This window comes from Carica papaya, chromosome 3, assembly GCF_054855325.1.
Source record: "Carica papaya isolate Zhongbai chromosome 3, ASM5485532v1, whole genome shotgun sequence".
Taxonomy (NCBI): Eukaryota; Viridiplantae; Streptophyta; class Magnoliopsida; order Brassicales; family Caricaceae; genus Carica; species Carica papaya.
This window is the reverse complement of record NC_142311.1, coordinates 10,903,136-10,923,795: the sequence shown is the minus strand read 5'-3', so window position 1 is coordinate 10,923,795 and position 20,660 is coordinate 10,903,136. Positions and strand designations below refer to the sequence as shown.

Here is a 20,660-nt window from a genome sequence, read left to right as displayed (position 1 = left end):
AGAAATGTATTGTAAGGCCGTCCAGCATCCGAGAAGTTTCGCCTGGTACGTTGAACGACACATGGGGAACCGACCAGAGAAGATAGACATTACCTTTCCGTCTGAGTCACTAATGATTGCTCCATACCCGGCGTCGCCGTGCACCTCGAATACTGTGCCATCCACGTTGCATTTCCAAGTTCCTGGAGCAGGAGGCTGTCCAAACTGTGAGGAACCGATCTCTGTTCTGTTACTCAAACAACTTGGGACTTATCTTTCACACTTAAAATTTTTATAATTTTAAAACTTCACTAATTTACCTCATAAAATTAATACATATACCTTGCAGAAATAACATCAATTTCATAACTCTCATTTTTAACTATTATTTCATTTTTAATTATTACCTATATATTCCTAAAAATAAATATTTGAAACTATTTTAATTAATTAAACCAACATAATTCTCGACCATAGGTAGGTAGGTGCAAATGAATTGCAAACATCTTTACCGTCATTCTTTTTCTGGTTAAAAATCTGTCTTTCACTGTAAATCAAGCATCTGCTGCATTTTTATATGTCAACCTCCGGGAGTTACCATGACAAAATGTACCGTGTATATATATATATATGCGATATATATATGACATATATATATATATACATACGATAAGATAATCTTGAAAATATCTTTGAAAATATCCTGGCCTCTCATAACAGATTACAAACTGTTTGAAAAGTAGTTTTCAGTTATCTCTCCAAGAACACAAAGAGGCATCATTCTTTTCCCTCAGATGTCTACTCTACATGTATATATATGTGTGTGTGTGTGTGTGTGTGTGTGTGTGTGTGTGTGTGTCTATACATATTCCGTATATGATATAACTCCTTTCAAAGGGAAAGATTGCTCAATCTAAGTAATAGAGAGAGATTGCTCCGGGATCAAAGTAGTAGACAACTTCAATGGCCCGGCATTTGAGTTCTTCTTCCTCAACAAGCTTTTTTCCTTCCTCCTCATTCAGGCATGACACCCCACGATCGCTCACTAGATTCATTTATCTGCCAAAAAGTTCTTCTCCCGCCACGTGGGTCACTCGGATTCAATCAAGAATCCATGTCACTAATCGTCTTCAACCCAATTCTCCAAATGGGCAGTCGATTAATGAAGTTTCTTTTCAGGATGGTGAATTCTTTAGTTCTCTCTTTCCTTCATTGTTGGTTTTTTTTTTTTATTCTGCATCGTTCTTCGTATTTTCTTTATTTGTTTGAGTTTGTATTTTAATCTTGGATGTTGATGAACTTTGTAGAGTGTGTTTGGAGAAGGAAGTTAGATAGTTCGCTAACTGTTTGCAATATGTTCTAGCTGGAATTATACTTGTCATTCTTCTTTATTCGTTTCATTAATTTTTAAGTGGCTGATCTTCTAGTAGATTCAGCCAACAAATCTATGGCCGAAGGAGAGCATATGGGGTCTGAATGGAAGGAGAGCTTTGTGCCTGTCCAAGAACCAGGAAATGTGGATCCAATTCTCAGCATCATTGTTGTTGGAGCTTCAGGTGATCTTGCAAAGAAGAAGATCTTTCCAGCACTTTTTGCACTTTATTACGAAGATTGCCTACCTGAGGTCTAATTCTTCCTTGCTTTATCATTTTTTACCTGGTCCAGATGCATGTGAAATGTGCAAATATGCCAGGCAAGCAAAGCATTTGGCCATGGCTGACTAGTACCCATCTTTGGTTACATTTCAGGACTTCATAATCTTTGGTTATGCTCGGACTAAATTGAGTGATGAAGAGCTCAGAAACATGATTGGCAGAACCTTGACGTGCAGAATAAATAAGAGGTATACCATCTTGCTAAATTTTCAGATGTTATGCTTCTAGTTTTATGTAATCAATAACGATAATGGACGATTTACAGTGAAAATTGTGGAGACAAAATGGAACAGTTCTTGAGGAGATGCTTCTACCATTCAGGTCAGTATGACTCTGAGGAGCATTTTGCAGAACTGGATAAGATGCTGAAAGAGAAAGAGGTAACTTTATTTTCTTTTCTTCTGTTGCATTGGACATAATGCAGTTGAGTAACCAAACTAATAATTCTTGTCATCAGAATGTCATGGGTTTTAAGTTTTGGTACACAATGGTGCAAGAAACTTTATCTGTTGCGTGATCTGTTTATGAAAGTATTACATGGTCAGAGCACACAGAGGATATCCATGCAGTTATAAGAATGCATTTGGTTGTCTTATTCATTTTTGTTATGCTGATTTACATCTGTGGTTGCATCCAATCATTACTAAGATTGCTTTGCGTCCACATTTTAGGTCTTTTGGCATTTCCATCATTGTCGTTGTATTTATTCCTTGATGGTTGAAAAAAACAAAACAAAACTCATACCAGTTATGATGGGATGTAATATAGATTGTGTTTTCATGAAGATCACGCAGAACAAAAACTTAATTTTTGACACAATACAAAGGTTACAGATGCTCTTTCAGCTTTCCAGATATTGAAATAAAATTTTCTTGAAATAGGAATGCGGCATTATTTTAAGGAGGCATTGGCTTCAAAGAGAAGCATTTTTGCATGCTACTGCCTACTTGGAATACAAACAGTTTTGGGCTTAATTTGTATTGGATGTGAATAAAATTCTTAAAGTACTAGGTTCAGTTCTGGTTTTACCTTACGGTCCCCTGCATTCTTACATTGGTGGAAATTACCCTTTCAGGCTGGAAGACTGTCTAATAGGTTGTTTTACTTGTCCATACCTCCAAACATATTTGTGGATGTGGTGAGGTGTGCAAGCCTTAGAGCTTCTTCAGCAAATGGGCGGACAAGGGTTATTGTGGAAAAGCCCTTTGGGCGTGACTTGGAGTCCTCCAGTGAGCTAACTAGATGTCTGAAGCAGTATCTTACCGAGGAACAAATTTTCAGGTATAATATTATGCTGCCTAGTATGTTTCACCAAGAAAAACAAAGCAATAACTAAATGAGAGTCTTCTGTGACAATTGCTTAGGATTGACCATTACTTGGGTAAGGAGCTCGTTGAGAATCTCTCTGTGCTTCGGTTCTCAAATCTTGTCTTTGAACCTCTATGGTCAAGGAACTATATTCGGAATGTGCAATTGATATTTTCTGAAGATTTTGGCACAGAGGGAAGAGGAGGGTGAGTTTCCAAAATTATTCTGCTTTAAAAATGGTTCTCTGGAAGTACAGGTTCTCTAATTTTACCTGTTATTCATCCCAGTTATTTTGACAACTATGGAATCATAAGGGACATAATGCAAAATCATCTCCTCCAAATACTAGCACTCTTTACAATGGAGACACCTGTTAGCTTAGATGCTGAAGACATAAGAAACGAAAAGGTATGAGATCTTTCTCTATTCTTCTGTTGTTTTTGTTATTTGATTAAAAGACCTTTCCTGAGATATTGGCATTTATGCAGGTGAAAGTTTTGAGGTCAATGAGACCATTGCAGCTTAAAGATGTGAAGATCGGTCAGTACAAGGGCCATATCAAGGGTGGTCGAACTTATCCTGCTTATATTGATGATCCGACTGTGCCTAATGCCAGTCTTACCCCCACATTCGCAGCAGCAGCTCTATTCATTGACAATGCCAGATGGGATGGGGTCCCTTTCCTGATGAAAGCAGGCAAGGCTCTAGATACTAGACGGTATGTGGAAATCTTTCATTTCAAGGAAAGTTTATAATATCGGCCTTATATATAGATTCTGATTTTAATCTGATGAAATTCCAGAGCAGAGATCAGAGTTCAGTTCAGACATGTCCCTGGTAACTTGTACAAGAAGTACTTTACTAATGATTATCTAGACAGGGCTACAAATGAGCTTGTGCTTCGAGTGCAACCTGATGAAGCCATATATGTAAAGATCAACAACAAAATTCCAGGTCTCGGAATGAGACTGGATCGCAGTGACCTTAATTTGCTATTTCGATCAAGGTATATTTCAAAAAAACAATATGTTTAAAAAAGATAAACTTTTCAAATTTGTTATTCATATAAGTCTGTTTTAATATATCTTAAGATGCATAATTAGAAGCATGGGAAATTCGGTTATGTACTGTATGTAAAGTTTTTTCAAGGAAATAAGGTTTTATTATTTTGTGTTCAAAGATACCCAATAGAGATTCCAGATGCATATGAGAGGCTTCTGTTGGATGCAATAGAAGGAGAAAGAAGGTTGTTCATTCGAAGTGATGAGCTTGATGCCGCATGGTCGGTGTTCACACCTTTATTGAAGGAACTTGAACAGAAGAAGGTTGCCCCAGAGCTCTACCCATACGGCAGCAGAGGACCAGTCGGTGCATATTATCTGGCTGCTGAGTACAATGTTAGATGGGGTGACCTCGATGGAGAAGATTCATAAGCATAAATGAAAAACTTTGTCAATTCTCTCCCCGCCCCCCCCCCCCCCCCCCCTCTTTCTTTTTGCTTTTTTTTACCTTTATTATGGCAATCATTGATTGACATAGATGATCTGCAAGCAGAAACATTGAAAAAGGAAATGATTTTATGTTGTAAAAATACCATGACAGTCTAGAAAACAGATTAAGATCAATCATTTGCAAACTTTGATGGGGAATGCAGTATGTAAGGTGAGAGAGAATAAAAAGCTGCTTTTTATTCTCTTAATACCTCAAACAATTGTCTAAAACTATCTTTTTTTTTTATTCTCCATAAAAGTAAAATAAGCTGTGGCTTTTTAAAGTCATTCTACTCTTCATCTTCCTTCACCTATTAGTGATTCATTCAGTACCAAAAATTACATATTTTAAACTTGATTTGTTAAAAGAGGAACAAAATTTTAATATAGTATTAGAGCTTGAAGCGAAAACAGACATAATTTCTAACATTAATCGACTAATAAACAACTAAGACAAGTTCGACTGATAAATCATGAATTCAAATCTTCTTTGGTAAGTCAAATCGAAGCACCGAAAAAAAAAAGTTCTATGTATTCAACAACATTAGCAAACTTTTCCTATAAAGCCCAAGCCAACTAGAATATAATCCACTTTAAGGTTTTTACATAATCCCTATCCTACCTGTGGTGAGCTATCCAACTACATAGCGTACATAAATCAGGTCCCATTTAGATGCACTAAACCTTCAGGACGGGAGATGTTCCAATCATGTCATTGTTCATCTTCATCTGCCTCAGCAGCAGCAATTTCAGAATCCAGTTTATTCATTAGTTGCTCACTTACATGTTTAGCCACAGATACCATGTCAAGAATGATACTTGGGTCCAGACCTGCACCTCCACGTTTGGTCAGCCCGCATATGTGGCCTTGCCTGTTGACAGATATCGAAACAGCTGAATTCATTTGAGATTCCTCTTCTGAAGTGGCATCCACAATGTAGTGTCTTCCCACCTAAAAAGGAACGTACATGTTAACCATGATATAGGAATGTTTATAATATTCTGGAAGAGAGGAAGGGGTGGTGAATCAAAATGAGACCACCTTTGTTAGTGTCACTATTACAGGGATTTTGGATGTATCAAACTGTAGATATTCTTCATCACTAATGTCAACTTCAGGTGGGTCATCACCCGATACCTCTCCTGCAACATGGACTCTTGGGATACCTGTATTGCTCAAAGCAGCCTTGACAAATAACAGAAATGAAGAAAATGATCATTGTTCATTCTTCACCGCCAAGAAAATAATTCTCCGCATGTGTACAAATAAATCAACAAAAATGCCACTGATGATATAGAACTACCATTCTGCCTCTCCTATGGGAGTTTCAAACCTCTGCAAGCACATGTCCCATGATAACAATAGTGAAAAGATACAAAACAGGTCGAAAACTAGGGTTGACATCCTGGCAACAGGCTAACAGCTATTTTACCAAGACCTCTTTACTTCATGATGACATACCCCTCCAGCAGGTTTGACACAACAGTGGGGAGAGCACTAAGGAAATTTACGATGGGTGGGTAGGTACATTAAATTTGATTCAAGGTAGCAGCCTAATTTAATTTAATTACCTTGACGGCAGCACCTAGAGCATCTAGCAAATTCCCATCAGAACTCACAACAAGGCCATCAATATAAAGATCCCAGCAAATCTTTCCTTCCACAACTATCAAAGATGACAGATCAATTCCAGCCCCTGATACAATTAATTACAATAACCATAATCATCGCTTGGAAATAAATTTTTTTGAAGTAAAACTAGCAAAAATAAATTATCAATAAGAATAACTTGATTTCCTGAGGAAATTCCATGTAAGACTAAATTTGTGGTCAGTAATTTTGCTCTGTAATGTTCCGAACCTGCTCCACTCTTACCACCCAAGAGACAACATTGAAGAGCCAATGCGAGTTCTGTTGACAACTCTTCACCCCCTTTACCCTGTGTAAGATCCAGGACCGAAAAAAATGCATGTTATTCTGTTCAACTATTAGCAAGAGAACTAACAGAAAAAACTTTTATTTCTAAAAGATAGATAAGAAAGTAAAACGTAAAAACCAGAAATTCAGTCAATGCCCCATCCCATCTTTACAAGAGAGATGACCTTACATATGTCATCTGAAAGCAGCACAACCATAGAGAGACTAAATTAAAAAAAATTGTAAAAAAGTGTTGTTCCCATATGCCATTTGATGTTGCTAAATTCTAACCTCTCTTAAAAAGAAAACTTCGCATAATACTTACTGACTTCAAATTACACAACACAAAAAAACGAAGATGCCGTTGTGCAGAAAGCAGGAAATTCAACTAACCTCAAACGTTGGTGCTGCAGTTGGACTACAATCAACATATATAGAAACCTTTCCCTTATCAGGTTGCAGTGAACTTGGCCTACCAAGTTCAGCCTACAATTACATATATAGTTAGCAAGAATAAAAAAACCCTGAAATAAATATAATGAACAAACTTCATTATATAATGAACAAAAACCTTAAAATATATATATATGAGCAAACAAAATCAGAGAACGTATGTATCATCTTTGAAACTCAACAGTAATATAAGCATCCAAAATAACACCTTTATACTGGCAATGACATCAGTTCCACCCATTCTGACTCTTGCTGAACCATTTGCCTACCACAATGCCCGTTAAAAATTACATTAGCAAAAGTGTTAGAAACCAAGACGAAGCTAAAATTGATAGTTCAAATAAACAAATTGCTATCTCCCAGCCCAGAAAGGTTAGAATGTCTTACCTGAGGAATGACTCCAGTTTCAACATAAATGGGTCGGTAGGTTAATCTTTTCCGTCCATCAGAACGAAGGTCTTGAGCAATCCCACCTTGTATAAAATGTCTTTCTCCAACAGAAAGTCCCACCATTCCTTCACAATCAAAGTACAACAGGGCTTATATTTGATGCATGAATCTGCAAATTGAAAGAAAATGAAGATAACACCATGAGCCGTTTTGCACATGACCGGCACTAAGGCAGTGGGCAGGCCTGAGGTCTTCCAATGCCAAAGAAAGCTTAACATACATATATATCATAATGAGCACAAGAACTCATAATGTATATCCTTCATATCCATTTCAACAAAGAGAGATTGCACGTTCATATGTTACCTCAAACTACTAGTCTGATAAATATCCTAAATCCAAGTAAAGATTCCACGAGAACAGTTCTGCTAATACCTGTAAGACAAAATAGAAAAAGATATCATGAAAAACAATATACTAAATTCATGAGAGAAAGTTAAGTGAGACATTCTTCTCTACTTGCAATGTAACACAATGGTAACATTATGGGAAATCAGATACCCAACTTTCACTATTCATTTAGCTGAGTAATAGCTAATTGAAGAGAAAACAATAAGAATTATGCCTTTAAGAGAGGTGACTCGTTGAGGTCAAATAACTGCAAATTTGAAAATGCCAGGTTTGGCCTCCCTCGGGGGCCAAGCCAAACCACGTTGAACCTTGCTCATTATATATATACCCGTATACAAGACTGGCCACGGCTCTAGGAAGAGGAGAGACAAACTCTATAACCCTGACCCACATCATTCTTAGGGAAATGAGTAATAAACTCTACAACATCAACTCTTGTACACTTAAAAAAGCAGAGATAAACTTCACAACCTCAACTCTTATTATAATAAAGGAAGAAAAAATAAACTCTACAACCTTGACCCTTTCCATAATTCACAAGCCTACATAGTCATGATTTTTAAGACTGTTCATGGGGTCCTGACATATGGAATCCTCCTCAAAATTCCCGCTATTAAAGGTATCTTTACTCACACAATGATCCAAAGAGAAATATACAATTTAAGGAGTGCTTGGGATGAACTACTCACCTATTGAATGAAGATTTTGCAATGTGCTATCAGGATTGAGGTTTCCTAGAACGTAATTGTGTCGAGATGGACAAGTCCTCTTAATGGGAGAGAAATACAAGTAAAATTTAACGTTGATTCTAACTCCCTCTAGACTCCTACTATAAATCCGGCAGGATTTCTGCAAAAATTTGGACATTCTCCTTGTGATACATTTAACAATAATAAATATGGCTCTTCATTTGCAAAACTTTTGACTATCAATCAATTCACACAATGCCCAGCTCGGGCCTCAAACATAAAATTCTCATCCGCTTCAATTCTCATGATTTCACAGGGTTCTTCAAACCCAATATATATATATCATACATGGGAAGCTAACACATGCATACTTCCTTAGCTATTAATACTTTCTTTTTTCCTTTTTCTTCCGATTTCCCAAATACACAAACATACCGTTCAGAGAAGCAAAATGAAACCAGAAAAAAGAATTGAAGGAACAAATACAGAAGAGGTTCAAATGCACACCTATCCTTTCTTCAGTTTTCCAAACAAGCGGTTCTTCCTCACTGCTTCTTTTTCAAAACTAGAACACTATTTCTCCTTTTTCACTCCCTGAATCAATATTTTTTCTTCAGCTTTCTCCTCTGTCATCCACACAAACGACTCAAATCTCTCTTCTCCTGTTTGCGCATACTACCTTGAACTCCAAAATTACTCCATCTTTTTTCCTTTTTTACTCCCCCTCCCTTCAAGCTCCCTGCTTCTCACTTTGTTTTACTCTCAGTCCCCTTCAAAAAATCCTCCCTCTCTTCTTGCTCCGCCTCACTCAACTCTCTTCCCTCTTTTCTGCCGAAGTAGAGTACCAGATAATGAAGAAATAGCTAGGGTGAGACGGGCCTAGCTTAAGGAGTCGAGAAATCAGGTTGGGCTTAAGTGGAACATGCCCAATTATATTGGGTTGGGTTGAATTCCAGAGGTTTTCTTATTGGGTCTTTTGGACTTCGGTTAATTGGGTTTGGGTTTAGGCTTTCAATGGAAAAGTATCTGCTATATTTATTTTTGAATTGAATTCAATTATTTTTTTCATCTCTTTCTTTATTCTTTTTTATTTTTTATTTTTTTATTTCTCTATTTTCTTTTCTCTCTTTTCTTCTCTTTCATTCTTTTTTGATTTTTCTCTCTCCCACCCAGTAATGGTAATAACAATATTATTAATAATGATAATAATAATTTGTTTTGGATTTAATGTAGTGTTAAAGGATACAAACTCCTTAATTTGATATCGAGAAACATTTGTATCAAGAAATATAGTGTTATATGAGAACAATTTTTCTTTACAAATTTGCAAACAACAAAGATGTTAATCCCAATTTCTATGGTTTGTCATATATCGAGCTAAAAATCATACAAAACTTTTATTATATAAAAAAAAAGGATAATAATATCATCTCAAAGGGTATTCAAATAGATCCCTATAATCATCACTTAGATGATACTGACACAGGTGCAACGTCCTCTCTATTATCCCCTTATCAAGATAGACCTCTTGAGATCCCAACACAAGATGATTGTAGCACTAATTATTCTGAACCACTAAGAAGATCTACCAAAATTAGATGACCTCTCTCTTACATGAAGAATTTTATATGTGAAGATACTTACGTTTTAAAATTGCATACTCATAATTGTCTAACAATGATAATACACTTTTAAGTAAGTCTATATATATATATATATATATCTTTTAGTATTTTATATGTCAAATTTACTAATCATCACAAAAACGTTGTGTTTTTTATCAATTCTCAAAGTAAACTTAATTCTTATCAAGAGGCTTGCAAGAATTCAAATTGGATAAAAATTACAAAGAGGACTATAAAGTGCAGATGAATATACAAAATCAAGTTCAAAATAAGACATAGATGTTCATTGATCTACCACATGATAAGAGGACTATAGGATGCAGATGATCTACCACTTAAATAAAATAAGACGCGAATGTTCATTAATCTACAATATGATAAGAGGGCTATAAGGTGTAGATGAATATAGAAAGTTAAGTTCAATGTTGATGAATCACTAAAGAGATACAAAACAAAATTTTTTATAAAGGAATGTATTCAAAAAAAATAGTTTGATTATTATATGACCTTATCTTCAATCGTAAAAATTGTATCAATAAAATTATTTATTTATTTATTTAACAGTATTAAGGGATGATACTTTCATTAATGTGATGTCAACAATATACTTTTACATAAAGAATAAATGAAGAAGCCTACATGGGGTTGCCACTAGGTTAGTCTGATAAAAGGAATAATGTGTCTAGACTATTAAAGAGTATGTAAAACCTTAAGTAAACATTATAGAAATGGCATGCACATCTTTCGACATGATTTATAGAGTTTAAAGTTGATTATAGCTTATTTGTGCAAAATACGAAGAAATTTCACTGCATTAGTGGTTTATGTTGTTGACATAATTACAATAAACAATGATATGAGTTTCACTAACCATCCAGGATCTATAATGAATGAAAAATTTGAAGTCAAAATTCTTGGGGCCCTTAACACTTCATTTGGATTGTAGTTGCACAATCTAAAGACATGATTCATATATGTCAATGCAAGTATATTTTAGATTTGTTGAATGACACAAACCTTCGGAACTAAAATTTTAAAGTTATCATTGGATCAAAATCTCATATTGTTAAGGGAATGAGGTGAGCTTATTTCTAACCCAGCCATGTATAAAAAGCTTATTGGTAGGCTCATCTATCTAATCCTTATAAGATCGGACATGTTCTATTAATTACAACTTTTCAGTCAATTTATGAAGCATCTGCATAATTAATACCTGAATATTGTATACAATATACTCGAATATATCAAGCGAGCTCCAAGACAAAGATTATTTTATTTATGCTCTTTAAGATTGTAGCTTCTCAGTGATCAGACAATTCTTCAATGTACACCAAATACTCAAAGATCAATTATAAGAATTGTTTTTTTCTTGAAATATCTTTGATCTCGTGGAAATCAAAGAAATAACATATTATTTCTCACTTCTTTGCAAGAATCAAATGTCGAGCAATGATAATTATTTGTTATAGACTTACCTGAATAAGATATCAACTATCTAATATAAAAATTAAATACCTCCAAGTAATCATGTATTATGATGATAGAATTGTCATACATATTGTCACAAATCTTATCTTTCATAAAAAAATTAACTATATACAACTAGATTATCGTCTAATCCTTAAAAAGATTCAAAATAGTAACATTATGATTAAGTACATCAGAAGCACACAACAAGTTAATATTCCCACCTAACATCTTCTAGGTACCATATTTTATTTTCACAACTTAGATATGATATTAGAAAATATTTATTCTCCATCTCATAGGGTGATGCCAAATTATGGGGTATCTACTAAGTTTAGTTGGCAAGTGGTACAAGTTATTAGGCAACCTATAAGATCGCTAGTTATGTGTTATATATGTACTATAGCATTTGCGTTAAAAAGAAAAGCCTGTGAATATGGTGTCCATTAGCCTTTTTTTCTTCTAACCCCCTTATGTAGACTTTTTTTCCTCCCATCAATAAAATAAAAAGAGAGAAAAGAAAAACTCAATTAAAGTTCCCTCCAATTGTCACTTTTACCATATGGTTCTCAATTGTTCAATTCTCAGTTCTCATAATCGTTTTGAATCTTTAATTATTTTCATCAAATCTTTTTTTCATAAAAAACTTAGAGATATAATAATTTTATAAATTTCATACTAGATTATAGATTGAACATGACTTTTAACCCTATAGAATACAACATAATTAATGAGAGCTTCGAAGAGGAAAAAAACAACCCTATTTTAACAAAAACAACCAACCAATGTCCTAAGGATCAACCCTATTTTTCGAACCTAACAAAAGGTCCCCAAAATAGCATATGACACACCCATGCCCATCCTCATCTCCTCTCTCGTGTCACTCTCCCCTAAGTACACTTCTTTAGTCAGCTTAACCTCACCCTCCCTTCTTCATGAATTGATTAATTATCATTTCAACTTTTTCATACCCCCAATTTACCCTCTATTGTGCACCAAAATCCCATAAGTGTATGATATTATCGTTGTCTAGTGCCGCCATGTGACGCTCATCTACAACAATGGTATTCACCCCTTCCATTCTCTCTCTAAAGTTGTACAAATACCCACCTTGCTTTATCTCCCACACACTTATTATACCTGCCACACAAATTAATGCATAACCTGAGTTCATGCACCCCATAATATTCCCTTGTGCTGCACCCGGAACCCTAAACCTACACACCTGCTCCAAGCTATCCACCTGACGCACTATAGCCAAACCGCGACTATCTACCACAACATACGCCTCGTTATTTACATCAACTGTGGTGGCAATCACCCCCCTTCTATGTTGTTTATCTCTACGCACCACCACTTGCTCTCTTAGGTCAAACACTATTTCTCTCAGCCTTGTGCATGCCACTGCTGATTCTTGACTTGTGACTCGAACTCGACCCACGAACTCTGTTAACTCAATCAACATGTGCCAACCCATTACAGATTCAGGGTCGGTTAAGGTACCACCTACAAATACTAGCTCCTCAGTGTGAGCATCCCATATGTGGAAGGCTCGACCAGGGACACCCGCATAGAGACCCACCCACCAACGCCCACTACCTGCAAAGTCCACCAATGCTCCATCATTAACCACGTCGCCCATGTGGGCTGGGCGAGGTTGATTTGACCCATTTATGACCACCACATAAATGTAGCCGTCCAACGTAGCAAATACCAATCTAGAGCCTGTAATGAAAATGCCAGAGACGGCTCGTGAAAAGCGACCAAAACGATGAGGGTGTTGGGACCTAAATGTGTTAATGTGGCGATGCGTGGCTAAGTCAAATATACGGACTGTGCCATCTGCAAATCCACATGCTAGGTAAAGATCAGAGAGGGCAAGGCAACGACACATTAATCCCTCCGAGTCATCTATGTCGGATTGGTCATAATGGAGGGTAACATGCATGTATCTCCCTGTTTGGAAATTTCTCGCTGTTTGGTGACGGTACAAGAATTCATCTCGCCATGTGGCTTGTAGGAGAAGGGTCCTTCCCCAAACTTGACTCGTTAGACGCTGCCACAAAAGATCAGAGCGAGAGACTGCTCGCCACGTAGAACACACCTACATGGGAATGCCACATACATTAGTTAGTAAAAGAAACTTGTTGCCGCATTGGTGCAAGGAGATAAATCACTATAAAATTAGTTATTTAAACATGGTAAGAAAAACTTGTAAAAGAAACACTTAAATATAGACACAGAGATAAAAGAGAGATGATTGCGAACGTGTAATACAAAGAGAGACAATAAAAGATAATGGTTTTAAGTGTCCCATGTCTCTAAATAAAGATGGATTTGGCTTTAAACCTTTAGCTTCGATATGCTTACAAGTTTCACGAAATAGGCTATGCATGTGTATTTTTGTTCCGTATGTTAAAATATGTTAGTAATCTAATTATATTTTGTTGTAAAACTTTTCAAATAAATCATATAAAAAATCTCCAATGAAAGTTGATCACCTATTTATTCTATTGTTATTATCAATTCACATAGTTTTTGTTCTATATAAATTAAAATAGTAAGAATTACAATATACAATAATATATTAGTAATCACAAATTTTAAAATAATGTTTTTTTATAAAAATAAATTAAAATAATTTATTCTAATAATTATTAAAACTATGAGAATTAAATAATATAAGCAATATATATTAATTACTTTAATTAAAAATTAATAATTTCAAAATTAGTAGACATAAATAATTAAATTAATCGCATACATGAATATATTTTCATTACGTTGACTATATTAAAATATATTATTTAAATACATAAGTCAAAAATTAATTAAATTAATTTTAGAATAATAAAAAAAAAATTCATGATGTGATTTCATATGGTAGCATTTACACTAAATTTTGCGTATACATATATATATATAAGACTATTAAAATTGGAATAAAATATGCAGACATAAATATGTGATATAGTGATGATGGGGGTTGCAGACTTTATGTAGGGGCACACAAAGGGTCAAAGACACCCTTCATTATGTATATAACCTACAAATATATAAACATATGTATATCCTACTATCAGGAGGAATGTGACAGGTCTCCTCTTCTTTATTTATTGTAATAATTGTTATTTCAATTTCTTGTTAGGCGAGAGACAAAGTACACTGACCAGTACAAAAGGCTGTAGAGAGAAAGAGATTGATTTTGAAAGCAACAATAAACAACGAAGTGTTTGGGTTTGTAGACATGTGAAAGAAAGGAAAAAATACTGTAGACTGTAGTGGGTTGGAGCTTTTAGGGAAGGGGAAAGATATATATATATATACACACACACACACACACACACACATGTATGTATATATACATACATATGACTCCAAGTAAAAAGGACAAGCATATATTAGCTGTGGTCCATAGTTAAAAAGAATTAAAGAAGGGGGTGGTGGAGTGGGTATTTTCTGATTAAATCAAAGAGGGGGGTTTTAGGTAGCAGTAGTAATATGTATATACAGTATATATATATGTACAATACGTTCATACATAGGATTACAACTTTCAAGCCTGCTTTCCCCACATGCTCCTATTTCTCTCTCTTTCATTCCCAAGAAAAGTTTGGGCAAAGGCATGTCTCTTTAAAAGCAGAGAATCTATCCTCTTTTTGAGTTTTTTTTTTTTCAAATTTTAAAAAACTATTATTGTAAAATACACTAATATTAAGTTTTTCAATATTTTTAACAGTTGAAAACTAAAATGTTATTCATACCGTAAACTGTAAACTCACTCAGATTTACAGGCAAGCCTTTTTCTTTGTTTCCAATTCCAACTTCTTCCGCATAAATGATCTAACCTGTACTCCTAGTCCTTATATTGTATTATATATATATATATATATGTTTGTCAGGTACATGACTCATGCTTCTTTTATCGTAAGATCACAAAGGGTATCCTTTATTTTCTTTTATGTATGTATGTATGTATGTATGTATATATATATATACACATGTGGGTGTGAACGGGATTTGTGGTTGTCGAATTGGAAAGTTTCACTATCAAGCTGCTGCTGCTGGAAAGAGCAGAAGAGAAAAGGATCTAAGTTCCTTCAAATATTTCACTGGATAGTTAATTGACCTGATTAACGCTCTGACATAGAAATTAAAGATGGAGCAGTGAATGCACAAAAAGAAGACAAAAATGTAAAATATATAAAGAGAAAAATCTCATAATGCAAGTAAAAAAACAAAAAACAAATCATTTCCAAGTAGCTTAATGCAATGAGAAGAGCTTATCTGATACCTCTGATATGACAAGGAGACATCAGTTTTTTTTGTAGCCTGACTTTTGACTGAATCCCATCCCAATACAAACTCATCAACTATTAGCTACCTAGCTACTCAGCTACCAACATCTAAAATAACACCTAAAGCCTTTATTACATACTAATATTTAATGGCCTCTTTGGTTCCCCTCTGCAAAATTTATATATTTTTTTTTGCTTTATAACGATAGCCATGCAGTAGCAGTCCTCCTCCTGGAAAGAACAAATATATATACATATATACGTATGTGTAAACACTAGCCTTATAAGACCCTACAAACATGGGTCTTGAAAGAGGTGAGAGGAAGAATTTTTTTTTTGTTTTGAATAAAATTTTCTGTATAGGTAAACACCAACCTTATATGGAAGGTCAAGAGACAAACTTCACTGAGCTTCTTTCTATCTCTCTCTCTTCCTCTCCTTAAATCATGCTACATGCTATATACTTGCCAGCACAGTAGGATTTATAAAGTAAGATTTGGATATTATCTAGATAGAGAAGAAAGTTGAGTCAAAAAGTTGGGGGGATTTCCAGAGACTAAAAGAGACCATGCCAAGAAAGGGAAAAAGGGAAATTTAAAACCAAAACAACCCTTTTTCGCTAAAGATCATGGAAAGGGATCCGAAATAGACAATTTCTAACTTGTAAGTGGTAAAAAGAGAAGAACAAGTATTTGCCAATCTCAACTTACCCATCACAAATATATTCTTGTTACAAATATTGGACATAGATGGACCCATCAAAAAGCTAGTCTCTGTCCTTGGATGCTCATACATATACATCATATTCATATACATCCAAAGCACATTGCATTATATGAGGCAGCCCCCTTGACAATATTCAATGAAATTTGACAATGGAAACATCCCAAAACCCAAGGTCCGTGTCGTGTAATTTTCAAATTTCTATGAAAAAAGGAATCGATAGTGTCTTGCAGGGTCCAACCCAACATGTTGACCGGACTAAGATTTTGTCCACTTTAAACTCGATATTCACCTACTAACTCAACTGTGACGATTCTCTGCTCTACCTCGCGGATGCAAATTTAAAACATTTGAAGATGACAAGCACATTTCAAGAACGAGGAACGAAAATAAAAGATTGAGAAGAAGGCACCTGGAAGACATTGGCAAGGGCAGGAGCTGCGGCGAGGCGGCCAGAAGAGCGAGAAGCATCGATGGCGACTTGGGTAGCTAAAGCTTCGAGAAAAGGCTCGGGCCATACCTCGTTGAGAGCACGACGACGAGAAGACGAAGGACCTTCGAAATCACCTCCTCTCCTACCAGGAACATAAGCACCGCCATTGCCGTCTTGTGATGAGGAGGAGGAGGAGGAGGAGGAGGAAGCAGACATGAATAATGAGGAGTGGGATACGCTATAAAGGAGAAGAAGAAATTGGGTAGAAAAGAACAAGGACAAAAAGGTGGGGATAAAGACACAAAGTGAGGGACCCAAAAGAGGGTGTTTGCGATTCTTTGATATGTGTGATTGTATATATATAGATACGACAATTTTGACCATGTATTTATAATCAATTATCTGCTTTAAAAAATTTAAAATAAATAAATAAATAAATCACTCACAAAACATACATCTCCTGCAAAGGCGTTCGATATATAAATGTTTCATTTAGCTTATTAAAATATAATTATATTAAATCTTTTTTTTTTTTTAAGAAATAATTAGAAAAATGTTAATGTATGACAGCAAGGGAAACAAAAATTATAAATGTTTTCGGGAGATTTAAATGTTCATGCATACAAATTACTTAAAACAATTTGGTTCGGAGTCGAATTAATGTAAAAACTTTACAACAAAACATATGTTTTTTTTTTTTTTTTATAATTATTATTGGGAATTAAAAAGAAGAGTTACGACGTTGCTCTGCGTTCTCTGTGTGTATATAATTTGCGTGAGAAAAGAAAAGTTAAAAGATGAGGCGAGGCGGCGATTGATATAAAACTTTGGAGTGAAATATAGGATTCCATATTTATATAGATATAGATATAGATATAGGGAATATGCGTACGTATAGCATAGTTTCAGTTTGGGGAAGAGGGAGTTTGGTTTTTTCCTGGTTCCTGGCAAAGACGACGGGGAGTTTAGTTTCAGGTTGACACATGGGGGACCAATGGCTTCCCAACTTCACCACCGTTTTCTCAGCTTCAGCTTCAGGTGCTTTTTCAATTATAAATATAAAAACATCATCTCATTAAAAAAAATATATATATATATATATTAAACTTTTTCTAAACAAATTTCTTATCAACTTTGACCTGCTACTCCCAACTCAAAATTACTGGAGTTAAAAAAGAAGTAGCTTGTTCGAATGTGTTATATATAAAATATAAGAAAAATAACATAAGATAAAAAATATTATTAATTAACATTTTAAACCACACCCATTCACAAAAACTTACCGCCCAATTCTCTTCAATCCAATACCTTCAATTTATATATATATATATATATATTTTTTTTTTTTAAATATGACATTTAATCTGCTTTTTAACTTAAATATATTTTTTGAATATACTTACATTTGTACTTAAATTTAAATTAGGAGGGTACCTACATTCGAAGTTGTAGTATTCAAATTTGACTAATTATATTCGGAAGACTTGTTCAACTTCTCAATGCCCATAATGCGAATAAAAAAGTTCAACTCAAACACCATGTCCATGTGACTCTCATAATGGTCTTTAACTTAATTAATTATCTGTTTATTTTTTTTTTCTTCTTTTTTTTATTTATTTCAGTTAGAGTCAGAGGATATAATATATATATATATATATACACACGCACGCTGGCCACTAGACGACGCATGGATTAGGAGGAGATATCCCATATTATTATAATATTATTGGCAACCAACCATACTCAGGACCCTAAGTTTTTTTTTTTTTTTTTTTGTTCAGTTCGATTTTTCTGTACAAGGCATGCTCGACGGAAGATAGAGATAATGTTCACTTTAATCAACTATGTATGAATATAATATAATATGCAAAAAAAAAAAAAGATCCTATCTCAAATCATAAGAAGCTCTTACAAAAGGAAGAGAAATCATGAATCCCACTTATAATCAATATTCACCTCTGTTTTTTTTTAAATAAAAAATAAATTAATTAATTAATTATCATAAAATATTTTATTTTTACTTTAAAAAATATATATAATAAATTTATAAAATAAAAAAAAAATTAATTATTAAAATTTCAGTATCAAATTATTATTGACTTCTCTAATACAACTTTTAATAAACTTTTAAATTTAATAAAAAAGAAATAGGAGAGAAGTGTCAGAGGGCGTGGGGGGACGCGTTGAGGGAAGAGCGTGAGGGAAAGAAAGGGAGGAGGAAAGTACAAAAGAAGATATGGTGAAGAAGTGAGGGGGTGGAAGCTTTTTGACTCAAAACAAATGGGGTCTTGGGGGTTGAGTAAAAGCCCATGCCATGCTTCTGTCTTATCATGGATTCTCCTTTCCCATTTTTTTTTTTTTTTTTTTTTTCTTTCTTTCTTTCTTTCTATTTATTAGGGACAAATAAATAAATAAATAATTTTATTTTATTTTACATGAAAGGAAATTTGTATGAAAAAGAAAAAGTAGCATAAAAAATTGTGTATTTATTGTTTGGTGATTAAAGTGAACAGATGAGATGTTGTGATATGGAATGGGGGGGGGAAGGGGAAAGTACAGCATACGGTGTGTACAGCTATATATGGAGGTGCCTATAAATAGTCTGCAGTAAAGATACTCTGTATGAACAAAGATTGGGCAAAGTACTTTTTATAAACATCAATAAATCTCTCCCACCTACTCACCTCGACTATTCGTTCTTTTGGAGGGAAACTTCTTTTAATTTTTTTAACCAACTTCACTTTGCTCACCCTCGGCCACTTGATTAAAATACCAAATTTCTAAATCCCCTTGATTGACAGGAGGAAGTTGACGACGACCAATCATATAAACTAAGTCGGTGTATTTGTATAATTAAGTTGGCTAACACTTGATGATAACCAACTTCAAATATTTCAGCATCTGACAAAATAAATACTCTGTAAAGAAAAAAAGAAAGTAGGGTTTTGCATAATTGGGTTGGACCTCATCTCCTCCCTTTAAATAAAAATCAAGCCTACGGTATCCAACCCAACCAATCTGCAAACCCTATCTTTTGTTTGGTCCAGATTTACATCTAAGGCTCATCCATCACTTCCCAACAACCAATACTCGCCATGGGAGACGAGGAATCATTCCTTGTACCCCCTACTAATCTTATCCTGCAGACACGAATCAGAATGTTCCAAAAACCAATACTTATAATGCAATTTGTAACATTCTCAACCCTTGAATTTAGGCCCTACATTACATAAATTAATTTCAATAATAATAATAAATATTTAAGTTTGATTTCTTTTTTTATTTTTATAAATATACATTTTGTATATATTTTAAAATAGTTTTAAAAGAAACAGAGCAAATTGAAAATAAAAAATATCCAATTTGAAATGAAAAATTAAAAATTGGGGCAGAATTGTAAAAATAAAAAAAAGTGGCGACATAAGACAGCCACGTCAGCAGCCTGATCAGTCACCAAACGTCGCGTGGTGGACACGCCAGCACATGTTCCAGGCGGGAGGCCACTTGGGCAATCCACGTGTCAAGCGATCCAATAGCCTATATTCACCCCCGTGCGCACGAACGACCCATATTCATTCCCCCATTATATGCGATCGAGCAGTCCGCGTGCCTTCAATCAGACAACTAAGATCGGTCATTGCGGGCCCGAACGGACGACCCAGATCGAGAAATATGAGTATCTAAACTCTTCTTCCACCGAAACCCTATCCCTAGCCGCATGCCAGTTCGTCGGAGAAGAAGAAGAAGGGCGGTCGGAGGAGAAGCAGACCACCGTCGACGCCACATCGGAGACCCAAATTGACGCCAGTAAGTGCGACTTT

At 34.8% G+C, this 20,660-nt stretch overlaps 3 protein-coding genes across 6 annotated transcripts; 1 reads left to right on the top strand and 2 right to left on the bottom strand.

The window, feature by feature from the left end:
• The first annotated feature begins 672 nt into the window (after window positions 1-672).
• G6PD1 (glucose-6-phosphate dehydrogenase 1) lies at window positions 673-4,720 on the top strand. 2 transcript variants are annotated; one of them, XM_022031440.2, is made up of 10 exons: window positions 673-1,162; window positions 1,410-1,603; window positions 1,728-1,822; window positions 1,900-2,014; window positions 2,710-2,915; window positions 2,999-3,148; window positions 3,230-3,350; window positions 3,431-3,660; window positions 3,745-3,948; window positions 4,123-4,720. In XM_022031440.2, the coding sequence occupies exons 1-10, from the start codon at window positions 943-945 to the stop codon at window positions 4,373-4,375; spliced, it is 1,788 nt and encodes a 595-aa protein (XP_021887132.1). In that variant the 5' UTR covers window positions 673-942; the 3' UTR covers window positions 4,376-4,720. The 2 variants fall into 2 exon arrangements, with proteins under 2 accessions (XP_021887132.1, XP_021887131.1); XM_022031439.2 differs by having other exon boundaries at window positions 1,407-1,603.
• Window positions 4,721-4,896: 176 nt separating this feature from the next.
• On the bottom strand, window positions 4,897-9,142 carry LOC110806549 (3'-5'-exoribonuclease family protein). 3 transcript variants are annotated; one of them, XM_022031444.2, is made up of 9 exons: window positions 8,801-9,142; window positions 7,560-7,628; window positions 7,191-7,362; window positions 7,012-7,068; window positions 6,744-6,836; window positions 6,294-6,372; window positions 6,005-6,129; window positions 5,475-5,618; window positions 4,897-5,384 (listed from the first exon to the last, which is right to left on the bottom strand). In XM_022031444.2, exons 3-9 carry the CDS (start codon window positions 7,314-7,316, stop codon window positions 5,145-5,147), a joined length of 864 nt encoding a protein of 287 aa, XP_021887136.1. In that variant the 5' UTR covers window positions 7,317-7,362; window positions 7,560-7,628; window positions 8,801-9,142; the 3' UTR covers window positions 4,897-5,144. The 3 variants fall into 3 exon arrangements, with proteins under 3 accessions (XP_021887136.1, XP_021887138.1, XP_021887137.1); XM_022031446.2 differs by having other exon boundaries at window positions 6,309-6,372; XM_022031445.2 differs by having other exon boundaries at window positions 7,191-7,318.
• Window positions 9,143-11,515: 2,373 nt separating this feature from the next.
• Window positions 11,516-17,178, bottom strand: SAP (Transducin/WD40 repeat-like superfamily protein). Its single transcript, XM_022031437.2, has 2 exons — window positions 16,819-17,178; window positions 11,516-13,489 (listed from the first exon to the last, which is right to left on the bottom strand). The coding sequence occupies exons 1-2, from the start codon at window positions 17,053-17,055 to the stop codon at window positions 12,371-12,373; spliced, it is 1,356 nt and encodes a 451-aa protein (XP_021887129.1). The 5' UTR covers window positions 17,056-17,178; the 3' UTR covers window positions 11,516-12,370.
• Between the last annotated feature and the right edge of the window lie 3,482 nt (window positions 17,179-20,660).